This window comes from Agrilus planipennis, unplaced genomic scaffold, assembly GCF_000699045.2.
Source record: "Agrilus planipennis isolate EAB-ADULT unplaced genomic scaffold, Apla_2.0 scaffold114, whole genome shotgun sequence".
Taxonomy (NCBI): domain Eukaryota; kingdom Metazoa; phylum Arthropoda; class Insecta; order Coleoptera; family Buprestidae; genus Agrilus; species Agrilus planipennis.
The window spans coordinates 164,228-177,001 of NW_020442440.1; the positions used below are offsets into that span (position 1 = coordinate 164,228).

General features: G+C 35.8%; 1 protein-coding gene across 3 annotated transcripts in view; it reads right to left on the reverse strand.

Moving 5' to 3' along the window:
- Positions 1-12,774, reverse strand: part of LOC108736217 (Down syndrome cell adhesion molecule-like protein 1 homolog) — a 157,203-nt gene that overhangs the window by 38,163 nt on the left and 106,266 nt on the right. For 2 of the 3 annotated variants that reach the window (XM_018468563.1, XM_018468564.1), the window contains exon 3: positions 5,654-5,835. In XM_018468563.1, coding sequence (XP_018324065.1) covers positions 5,654-5,835 — 182 coding nt within the window. Of the gene's footprint in view, positions 1-5,653; positions 5,836-9,494; positions 9,775-12,774 lie in introns of those variants that run through there. The other variant, XM_018468565.1, reaches the window with a different exon arrangement.

Genomic DNA, 12,774 nt, shown 5'->3' on the forward strand with positions numbered 1-12,774 from the left:
ATGATGAGGATATCGTGGGTAGAAAAGGTTAGAAATGAAGAGGTATTGGAAATAATAGGAGAACAGAGGACTCTATGGAAGTCAATAAAAAATAGGCGAGATAGGTTGGTAGGACACCTTCTCAGGCATGAAGGTCTAGTCAGAGACATATTAGAGGCAGAAACAGGAGTTAGGAGGGGTAGAGGTAGACCTAGATTAGATTACTCTTCGCAAATAGTTAAGGATGTGACTGTTCTAGTTTTGGGGAAATGCGAAGTTCAGCTCAGGATAGGAAAGAGTGTAGGTACGTGTCCAACCAGTCTTAGGACTGATGACCTTATGATGATGATGATAAGCATAAAAATTTCATTCCTATATTTTTTCATCTAATAAAATAAACACTTTTTTTGTCAGTTTGATCCCGTTATATACCCCGTATCACGTAAAGTGGCGGCTCAAGCAATAAAACTGCCAAGTAGTGGCCGTCCTTGTTAACGCTTCCAATATTATGGCATTTCTCAAACGAAACACGTTTTGTATTCTGTTAACCACTATGAAGATCAAACTTTCGAATCTCAGCTGTACAGATAGACTGAGCAAGGACTATTATCTCTTAAAATTGTCACTAAATAATGGCAACAAAGCTACACAGCGCAAGAACTTCACGATAAAATCATTGTTGCGATAGAAAACAGTCTCAAAAAGGCACATAACCCTTCAAAACACATAAACATGCCTTCTGTTTTATCAGACAAAACAAAAAGATTAATATCAAGACGGCAACTTCTCTAAAAGACAATATCAAAAACTAGAAGTATGAAAAATAAACTTAATACGCTCTACAAACTCATAAGTAAATACATCCGGCATGACTACAGCATCCATCCAAAACATATACTTCAGTCTGGAAATTTTAAGAGAGCCAATAAAGAACTTAAACTTGGATAGAAGGACTTAAAGCTTCAAATAAAACTACATGCAATAGAAATGAAATACTTCAAGTTGCAACAAAATGCTATAAAACTCAGTACAAATGTAAATACTGTAGAAAGCCATCCTCAGCTTCAACTCTATCAAAAGAGACATTGTCCGAAATTGTAGACATAGAGGAGGTTGAAGTAATGAAGAAAAACACCAGATTAAAGTCTGAAAAAAGCCCAGGACCAGATGAGATATACAACGAAGCCATGAAGGTAGGAGCTCCCTGTTTAGTGAGCACACTGCTCTTTAACCTCGGCAACTACATCAAAATAATGGACTGAGTCGGGCATCATTTTATTGTATAGAAAAGAAGATCCAAATGATATAAAAAAAAGTACCAACCAATAAGTCTACTGTCTTCAATATACAAATTATTCGCATCAATTCTAGAAAAGAGAATCAGAGGCACTATAGAAAACTCTACTGACTTCAATATACAAATTATTCGCATCAATGATAGAAAAGAGAAGGCAGGATTTAGAAGAGGATTTTTAAACATTATTGGCTACGACAACGGTAACCCATTCGTCCAAATTTCGACGAGTTCAACTAGACCAAACTAGACTATTGTCAAAAAAATGAAATACTATGAAGAGCTGAATTTATTCAGATACTTGTTAACAACCTTCTTTTTCCTTCTTTTTTACGGAGCAATATTGTTATTTTATTTCTAAAACAGATATTTTAAAAGCATAAATTAATGGCACGACTTATTTTGAGGATCACAAAAATAAACACCCAACCAACACTTATTGCTTACTCGAGAAGGCGAGCTCAGCATTTCTTATAAGATGAAGTGGCTCAGCTAATAGTTCCTGAAAGAGTTAAGTTTGAAAATATCTCTCTACTAAATCAGCGATGTGTCTGGAGATTGCTACTTAACTGTATATAGCACACACTTCTATAGATTCGAGATGCCAAAGCAGGAAACTGGTATTTCACATTTATATTTGTAGACTTCAAACAATTTTGGAATACCTGGCCTTCGGGAATTTATAGCACTATTGGGAGTCCAGTTCTCTTACAAGGAGAGGGTCAGGTATTAAAGTTCAGCAATAAGACATTAATTTGTCGTAGTAGTAGAGCCCGCTTTTCAGTCGTTTTCGAGAAAATCGAGGCTAAAATGATGCTGTGTGCCTTATAATAGAATAAATTGCGAACCGTTATCAAGCAAGATGAATGGCTGTGAGGGCATCTCTGTGTTCTAGTAATCGATACATTGGGGGTTCGAAATTTTAAATAATTTTTATGTATAATTCAATTTTAAAAGTTACATTTCTTAAATCTCCGCCAACCAAAGAAATATTTAATTATTATTTTTACTTAAATTTGCTTGGAACATCCTACGTTCTTTTTCGAAAAGTTATTTTCATCGATCGTGGAGGAGGACAAGAGAGCGTCATAGGAATCGGTATAATGGTGGAAATGTAATTAACATGTTAATTTTACATATGAACGTAATTAAAATTCTTGTACAATAATAATAATAATTAAGGACGGAAAATAAAAAAAAATTTACTTTGTTATCAATTTTGTTGATTAGAGAAAATATAAAAACAAAAATAGCAGAATCAAAAATTGACAAGGAAACATAATACCTGCAGCTTCAAATGCAAAAAGCAATTTGGATGTAAATAGACAACTTGGATACTGTGCAACAAAAGAAACAATTTAATAACAACCCCTTCTTCATATCTTTACAGTCTAAACGAAATTGTTTGCTTCAAATATTAGCTCGAACCAATATGTTGCCCCCAACAAAAAAGTCGTTTGTAATACAATTGACACAGAAGAAACTTATTTCTGTTGGGTTTCTCAAATACCTTTATTTAAAAAAAAAACATCTTCGACCTCTCGATTAATTGTCAAAGAGAACATACAGAATTAGATTAAAAAATAGAGTCTCATCTATTCAAAAGATGAAAACATATTGTCACTTGTAAGCAACCCAACATACAGTCTCACGAGTAGGCAATCCAACATACATAGTGATAAAGAAAACCAGATTTTCTAGACGTCACATTGTGGATCTTTCTAGAACAAGGCCAGACCCTCTAAATAATTGTCACGAGGTCCGAGGTCAGAACAGTTCGAGTTACGAGGCGATACAAAGTGAAATAGAAGGGATGAAGAAGCGACAAAGTATGCAACATAGTGTTAAAATAATAATTAATTAATAATTGTGGTGTTGATTAAAAAGAATGAATAGTTAAATAAATTAGCGGGTAATCAGAAACGTGGTTGGTTACGTTACAATATGAAGGAGCAGGTTATTAATTTTAGTTAATTTGCATCATATCTTTGTGTTTGTACTACTTACTATTTATTCACCTTAAAAATTCTAATATAATATCATATCTTTTGGTTGCTTTTCATCATTTTTAGGCACATGACCTTAATTTGCTTTTTGTTTAGTTAGGTATGACCATTTTGTATGTTTAGCAAAAACATACGCTAAAATAGTGGTGCTTTTAACGTAAGCACTGTTGGCTTTTTCCCTTGTGGTTGATTGAAATATATCTTAAAAAATGATTAGGGTAAAACCGGTAGAGACGGCGCAGCGGGGGAGATGGCGCAAACAAATATTTTCCACGTTTCGCGCTTTTGCAGCACAATAGTACTGTTTAGGTCTCACAGTAATGAGTGGTTGTTAATTCGTGGTGTGTCTGAGTGTTTAAATGATCTACTAAGGTAAGTAAATAATCAATATATATTTCTGCATGCTAATTTTTTTTCACTGGTTTACAGATTATAAAGTGTACAAATTAAACTAACGAATTTTTGATGGGTTTATTATTACCTGAGCATTACCAAATGTTTGAAGCGTTCTTCTAACCTACAATTGCAGGCATGCATGCAATGAGGCGGGAGTACATGGCCGCGCCATCTCATCCAACGGGATTGGGTTAGTTGGCGCGAGCCATCTCTCCCGACCTCAACAAAACATAAGAATTTGTATATTTTATATTTTATGTATTCTTTTATAGATGCCAACTGAATATATTCGCAAGAGAAGCTGCTCCAGAGGTTTGTGGACTGAACAGCAGTTGACTGCAGCAGTAAATGCTGTACAAAATGAAAGTATTGGAGTTAATGAAGCATCCAGACAGTGGCATGGATGGCGAGAGGGACTGTGTTGGTTGCGGGGAAAATTATGAATATACTTCAAGTAAAGAGGACTGGCTACAGTGTATTTGTTGTCATAGATGGCTTCATGAGGGTTGTACCACGTTTCCCAATCATTGTATCCGATGTGGCAGAAAAGAAAATGTGAAAAAATGAGGTTTTTTTTTTCGCGCCGTCTCTCCCACTGTCGTAGGGTGAGATGGATTTTAACATATTTTTTTTAAATATTTTTTCGAATGTTAAAATAATGCCGAATTGCTCGTTTTTATTATTTACCGGATGTATATCATTGTAAACAATATGTTATTTCTATTAAACGATTTTATTTTTAAATTTTGCCTCTTTTATCAAGAAGACAAAAAAGGTGCGCCATCTCTCCCGGTTTTACCCTAACTAAAACTGTGAACTGCTTTGTATTAGTTTATTATTTACACTTTAATAACTATAATTACTAAGCCTCTTAAATATAAAACTAATGGCTATCTTTATACTATGTGCTTGATATGCCCTCTCAATAGGAACTGTCCTAAAAGCTTATTTTTTTTACACATGCCACCCTTGTTTGACCTTAAAATTACTCTCAGATGTTGCCTTTTTCTTGGAAGGTGACAATATCGACACCCTACGTCATGCCGAAACGAGTTCTTACCGACCCCTCAATAAAGGCCAAAAGAGTTTTGTTTTAAGTCCTCCAAAGGTTGTTTTTTAAAAATTTCTTTATTTCTAAAAAACGTTGTGGGGACTGAGAAAGGTTACCAAATTTGTTAGTGAGTTCACGATTTATTTACTTGCACATTAATACTTGATACAAGCGTTAAATGTTACAAAGTAAAAAGGATGTAGGTTCGCACTTCTGAATGGTAAGACGTGTTGGTAACAAATCTAAAGATTTACATTTAAAGAACAATAATGAAAACTTAAATGTTAATCGTGCAAAATTGCAGTTTCCTAGTACAGAGTCGTTATCAGGGCTTTAACTTGTGAGCAGACTTGCGTCAGCATATTTTTATACATACATACCATTATATAACTAAAGGCTGTTGTTTAACAGACCATAAGTTTTTAAATAATCAAATAAGTTATAAGGTTATAGAACTCTGTATCTGCTGTAAAATTATTGAGAGATTGCGTGCACATCATCAAAGCGACGTAAGTTGTAGAAATCAATACAGTAGGTAATGACTGAAGTTAAAAACAACAAACTCTAAAGCCACTCGTATTAATATTTTAGAGAAGGTAAGCATTTGTATAGGAGAACTCGATGAGATAGGGCGACACTAGCAGTGTGTATGATACAACTATTTCGATCTACCTTCGACCCTATATACGTCAAAAGCTGTTACACCTACACACTTCTAATTTGACATGTTTAATCTGACCTCTCCTTAAGTTCCTAGAATCTCAAATTTAATGAATAAACTAAAGATAATTCTCTCTAGATCGTTTGGTCACACAAAGGAAAAAATTAGAAAACTACAAATGGGTTTACACGCAACCACTTACTAATGTTACTACAAATGCATGGTACTTCTACAAAACAAAAATATTCTGTTAACGAATAACTTACTGTTCTATTGCTGAAGTTTTTAACACGGCAGTTTAAATATGCAGTTCTTCCCAGCAGAGCAGTTACATTTGTAGACACGTTACTATCAAAATAGGATATACTCCCTTTGGTGACATTGTTGGTTGGAGATTCGTTCAGGGAGTTGTCCGATGCATTACTATCGGAATGCACCGCGCTTAGCGCTGAAAACAAAATAAGACTTTTATTGGTATTATAGGTATAGAAAGAATGATGGAAAGTTTGAAAGAATTAAATTAATAAATAGAGTAATTGTTTATTTATTTTACTTTGCGTACGGTTTCATCGTTTACCGTACAGAATTTTCGCTACTAATATCACCTTCGTGCATGTACATAGAATACGTCTAGACGTAAACGCTTGAGGCGGGTACAATAGGCAACACATTATACTCGTACTTAGAACAAACTTAGAATGGCGAGAAACAACATTGCGCTAATGCGAGAAAAGCACGTTTTCGTGAAATGCATTCATCTGGCTGTCGCAGTTGAAGTATGGTAGTTTCATTTGGAGTGCTAAACAACACTATTGTTTGCAATTGTTTATTACATTTAGACGGGTAAAATAAAATATTTAAGGAAAATGTATGAGAAAGTCTTACGATTAACATTAAAATAAGTAACTGCCACAATAATTTTAATCTATTATGAAATGGTTACATTAATTTTTTTAGTTTCCATTTCTTAAATTGATTTGCTTTGTTAAAAGACACTCTTAAATATGTTTGTTTGGCCTGCCTATAGTTTATCATACATGCGAGGTATACATAAATAAATTCGCCAGCAGTCTCGAGCTGACCGTCGTCGAGTTCAGGTGTGCTATGTCCAGCTTGTTAACTAATAAATTTTTTGCCTGTACTTTCACCATGAGTGAGAAAACCAGTTTTGAAGTTTTACTGTCTTGAAGTTCTCTGACTACAAGGATCATCTTATATCCTTCTAAAAAATGGAGGACCCCCCAGCCGCCACGACCCAATGTGCTTCAAGCTTCTTTAGTGCCATTCAAAAAGACCATTTTCCCATGTTGGTAAACCATAAAGTCATATTCGTTTCATTTCTAGAATAGCCAACAATTGCTTATGCGCATATTTATCAACAAACGAGTTTGCAGACACTCTTATTGATAAATACAGTCAAATTCAAGGCCAAAAACTTCTCATCAAAGCTTTAATAACTAGAAATAATAGGATCATCATATCGAACGTGTGCCCAGTAATTCCCAACTACGTCATAGAACAAAAACTCAAGGAAATGAATATAAACTCAATGTCCTCAATTATATTCCTGGCCGGAATGACGCAGTATTCAATCACATCATAACTCACTACCGTCAGTCGAATTTCAACCACTACCTTCGTCGAATAATAGCCACATGGTCATCACATCTACAGTCCCCAAAATAACGACAACATAAATTCAGACCATTAATTCATCTATAGTACATCTTCGTAAGCCAGTCTATCCAGGCTAGACTCTAGACACCGAGCGAAAAAGACAGAATCTTCCCTGCCATTTCAAATCAACAATGCCGATGAAAAAGCCATGTAACTTCTATTTTCCTCTACAGACAAACAATATCCTCTGAACCTACCATAACTGAAAGATTTTTTCGAGAAAACATATGGAAAACAATATTGCAGACATTGTCAAAGAATTCACTCAAGATCCCAAGGCAATTATTCACCTGCTTCACGACCTGTACCATCTACCCTCTACTTTCAAGTAGAAGTATAAAAAACAGAATTACACGGATCACCAAAAAAATTGAATCATTTCTCCGTGTATCAAGTCGAAAAGAAGACTTCAAAAAAAAGATATTTAAGCTAAAATTACTCAAAACGGACTAGAATAAATTTAAGTCCCAGTTAGACTCTGTATACAGTTTCTTTCTATCAAAAGAATATGATGCTCTCCCCTCCAAGGATAAATATCAGTCTCTGGCAATCCATATCATCAATGTATTAAAACTAACCACCCCTCGCAACAAGCCTAGAAACTTCACAATAAGGAACACCGTAGCATGGTGGGACAACGAATGTAATAAAGCTAAAAGATTGATACGTGCAGGTTTCAGGAAGTGGGAGCATACTTGTGAGTTCAAAGACTGGATCTTCTACAAAAGACTTGTGCTTTAGCCATCAAGATGTTCAAGATAAAAAAAAGAGGATACTTTAAGCACTTCGTATGCAGCATCAACCATCACGCTAGTCTCACATACGCTTGGAATACATGCAAAGTCCTCAAGAACAAATGGGTGAAGATTTTCCCTTCCCAGACCAGAAATAACTTGCAGGCTTCGAGCAAAATATCAACTCGTATGAACAAAATTAGCCCGCCTTGTGTTGGCATAGACCCCGAGTGACTTCCTCAATAATCCCTGCATGTGTCAGGACTTCGATTTTGCTGAGTTCAACATAGAGTTAGAATCAAAACGTAACAAGTCAGCCCCGTGACCTGATAGCAATGAAATGTATGCCTCTGAGTCCTACCCTCGCTCTTGGAAGGAAGCGTATGTCCACTTCATAGACAAAGCTGGTGGTATAAGCGTCAAACGTATCACTGTATCATCATGCATTGTTTGATACTTATCAAAAACAGGCTACAATGGATGATTGAATACTACATGATTCTGCCTGAGAGTCAGTTAGGCGTCAGAAAGGGGAGATCCTGCTACGAGAACTTGCTGAGCCTGTCCGTATTCATCGAAGAAGCTATCCTAGAAAAAAGAAAAATTACGTACGAAGTTACTGTACTTTTCAGACACAGCTACCCAACTTCCAGAGACAGATAAGATTTCCCAGTAAAACATAGTTGAGATAGGTTGGAAGGACACCTTCTCAGGGATGAAGGTCTAGTCAGGGACATATTAGAGGTAAAAACAGAAGTTAAGAGGAGTAGAGGTAGACCTAGATTAGATTACTGTTGACAAATAGTTAAGGATGTTAGAGGTTCTAGTTTTAGGAAAATGCGAAGATTAGCTCAGGATAGGAAGGAGTAGAGGTGCATGCCCAACTAATCTTAAGACTGACGACCTTATGATGATGATGATGCAAACAAACTGTTACTGCCTCTTTTCAAATCTGATTCTGACATCGAGAACAGCATTCGACGTCAAATGTTTTTTAACCTTCCATCGAATCCCCAATTTTAAATCTTTCAAACGAAATGACCCAGCCAAATCCTGTCTTTCGTTTTCGTGTTTGACGCATAACGTCAAATGTGTACAAACAAGTCAGAACATTATTCTTCTATTTATGGTGATAAGGTCCCATTTTAACAAAAACATAGTATTATTCGACTTAATTGTTACTCGTGTTACTGGAAAAGCTATTGGCTGTATTAATAGGAAAATTGTCAACATTTGAACTCCTTGATAAAACTTTTGTTAGGAAGATATTATTGTCGACCCTCCTTCTGAAATAATTGTAGAATTAGAACTGGAGACCGTGTAGTCAATAACATAACTGGAGTTATTTCGTATATTATGACCAAATTGAAGAAGAATTAGTCAACTTATTACACTTTGTTCGCTTAAATGAAAAGGATAGTTTTCCAATAAACAGAATTAGAGAGCCTTATCGCCCACACTTAAGCCATATTAAGACTCAAGCATGCATTTGAAGAATGTCGTACTCTTTATAACGAAGCACATATATCTCCAGTTTTGAATTACCAAAACAATTAATAGGTACATAAAAGCTAATCCAAAATGCTTACATCTACTGAATACTTATTTACTCCATCTCGAATTAATTTCGGTCGATATCTTTTCTGAAATTAAACAGTATCTATTTAATACATTTCCGATGCTGACAATACTATACCTGAAATTAATCTCATTTATATAGTTCTATTACGAACGACTATAACTTCTCAATTGGTTGTATTCATCGTCAATATACCTATCCAAAAGTTTACAATATTGCCCAAATTTATCCACTGCCTAGAAATAATTTCACTATGGTTCCTCCTTCACGGTTTCTGCTGAAATATCGTCTATAAGCCAATGACTAAAGATAACGAAGAGATGGTTCACTAATTTTCAAGAATGACAAAAGCGATGTGTACATAAAAAGGACAGGTCTTTGTATTAGGAGTAATCGTGTCAATAATTCGTAATTTTGTTTAACTAATGCTTTTTTGTTTTTTTTTTTCAAACAAAGATAGCTCGTTGAAATATTTAGTGTCAGCAAACTCATTTAATTTTAATATGTACCTAGATCATGTAATGGTTGAAGTTATGAGTAAATTTATGCTAACGTTTATTAATACTTCATTAATAATTACTTCCTAAACTCTCCGTCTTCGTCGCTAAATGTTTTTGAATGGAACTAAGGTGATTTTAGATAGAGCGATACGTAATTTTGATTCCCTGCCGTGTTGGCTTCATATTTCTGATCACATCCAGTCAGTTGTTAAGGTATGATTAAAACAAACATTCTCATTTGTAATCTCGGTGGGATATTCAAAATATACAAAGCGAGTATTTTAGATTCAAATACTGACATGTCTTCATTGGCTGCTATCACTTCAAAGGAAGTTTCAGACTAAAGTTTGTTTTGAAAAAATAATCAATTGGTACTTAATTTGACCTTGACTTTTGAGGTAATTTTGTAATCGGAAATACTCACAAAGTTAATTTACCCTTAATTTTTCGAACGGGATGCATGAGAAATTAAAAACAATCGAATAGCCCAAATATCTTTACAGAATTTTATTATTTCGAAATAAGGTTTGGTCGAAAGTGTTTTCAACAAGCGATCAATCCCCCCTACGAGAACTTGACATAGGTCGAGGGTAGCAACGATCTTTACTTTGGAGGACAGACGGAGTTTTCACCCTCATACAGCAATAAAGGGGAGTATAGCTAAGGTCAGTTTAGCTTAGCCTACGGCTACAAATCAAGGGACACCATGGGCAAGGCAGAAATTACCCCAGAGCAGTAGTATCCGGAAAGTAAACGGCCAGTAGAATCCTGCTGTTCGGGGATTTTCTATACTCCACTTGGGGAACCCACCTCCAACCAGTAGTAATTTAATATTATTAGACGTATAAGGGAACAACTCTAAGGGTTGCCCCTCTGCTCGGAACCATCGAAGGGGCGAACCCCATAGCTGAAAGTCGCCAACGGAGAATAACAGTGATCCCTTGTGGAAATGCAGGGATTACAGAGGAGCAGTGAGTGTTGGCAAATTGGGAGTGGTATGTTCAATGAAGTCATGATTGTCAAGGAAACCCCCTGCATCAATTGACGACTAAACATCGAAAACGCAAATGGTAGGAATGATGCTGCCAGTATAGAAAAACAGGTGGATACCCCACATTAAGTAGGTGATTTTCTGTGGAAATTCCTTTTCATTAGTAGGTCAAAAATAATAGTCATATTTCTGATCACTAAAAGGAGAGAGAGATGCCGTCTGTGTGGAAGTAGATGACCCTGCTTTTAGTCCCAAAAGATGACAAGGACGAAAAATTTCGCCCCACATGCCTGTTCAAAATGTTCGGTAAGTCATAAAAGTATTATAAATAGTAGATTCATCTGGATAGATTACCTAGATTTGGAAAATCACTATCCTTCTTATCTTCAATTTGGGGTTAAAAAGAATAATTCGACTGTAGATTTCCTCATTAGAGAAAGGAATTGGCTGAACGGCATTAAAATACCTCTAACAGGCATCGCTAGCTGACTGCGTTTAGTGTAAAATAATGTATGATGAAGCCCTGCACTTGAAAGATCCCTCTGCCAGATTATAAACTTCTGCGGACGACTTAACTGCCGTTGTTACATCCAAGAACGAGAAAAACTCCACCGGAACATAAGGATTACCGTGGAATCAATGGAAGATTGTATGGAGGAGCAACAGTTGGAATTGGCGAAGAAAAGGCGGAACTATAGGTCTCCGCGAGGGGTCGTAAAATCAAATTATTTACAATCGAACTATTCAATGGGATGCTGGAACGTGCGCAGATTATTAAATATCTAGGAATGACGCCCTTGATAAAACATTGTACAATGGTACTAATGATAAGATGCAAATCGACCTCCTCCAACGCCTCATTCTAAGGAAAAGGAGAGCCAGTTACGAAAAAGCGTATCATCGTAGAGGTAGTACACTTGACACTCTATCACACTATATGATGACTCCTTATAAAATCAAGAATAATATCAACATACTCCTAAACTGTCGAAAGTAACTGAATTTTGAGCTTCTTGGTATCGACGACAAGGATACATAAACGAAGGATTAAGTGTATCAAAAATGGCGTGCTTAGTGGCATTGTCCAATAAACGGGGGGACAGGAAAACTAATTAGGTTTTCCCAAAAATGGATAGGAATGGCGAAGGTGGGTGTAAACCGCTATATAATTCTGACGGGGTACGGGTGCTTTGCTGGATACCTGTATAGACTCCAGCTTACAGACAGACGCCGCGTGCATATACCGTTTCCAAGAGGCTGATACTTCCCAGCATCTAGTATAATGCCTAAGGTGGCATGAAGAAAAAAGGGTACTCTGGAGGAAGACTGGCGTTGAACGCGCTGTTTCCTTCTAATTGTTGTCGATCTTCGCTTGTCAAGCTATTTAAATTAATCATATCTTGATAGTGAGGTGACCCTGTGACCACCATTATTTCAAATTACTGTAATAAATGGGAATAAATGTTTTTGACCGAAGTATTAAGAATTTTTATAATGCATGTTGAATATTAATTCCTCCTCTTTCATAAATATGGACTAAATCGTCAAGAGCAAATTCTTCTCAAGGGTACGTGTATTTACAAAACGTGCGCTCTTTTCATTTATGGAGTTAATAATATATATAAAAATCAAGTTCAAGATCATCAGTTGACCTCTCCACCTTTGTCTAAAACTTTTATCGAAATAATGGAAATCCATCAAGATATTTCAATGACAGAACCTGAATTTCGAGGAACACCGCTATCATTGAAGCAATGTTGTGCATGTCATCACTACTTTAATAGGCCCTGCATATTTTGTATTTGGTTTTAAATCGAAGGAGCCATTAATGGTCAATTATAGTATCCTAAATATTCAATTTGTTTATTCATCAATTTAGATAAGCATTAATATATATATATATATT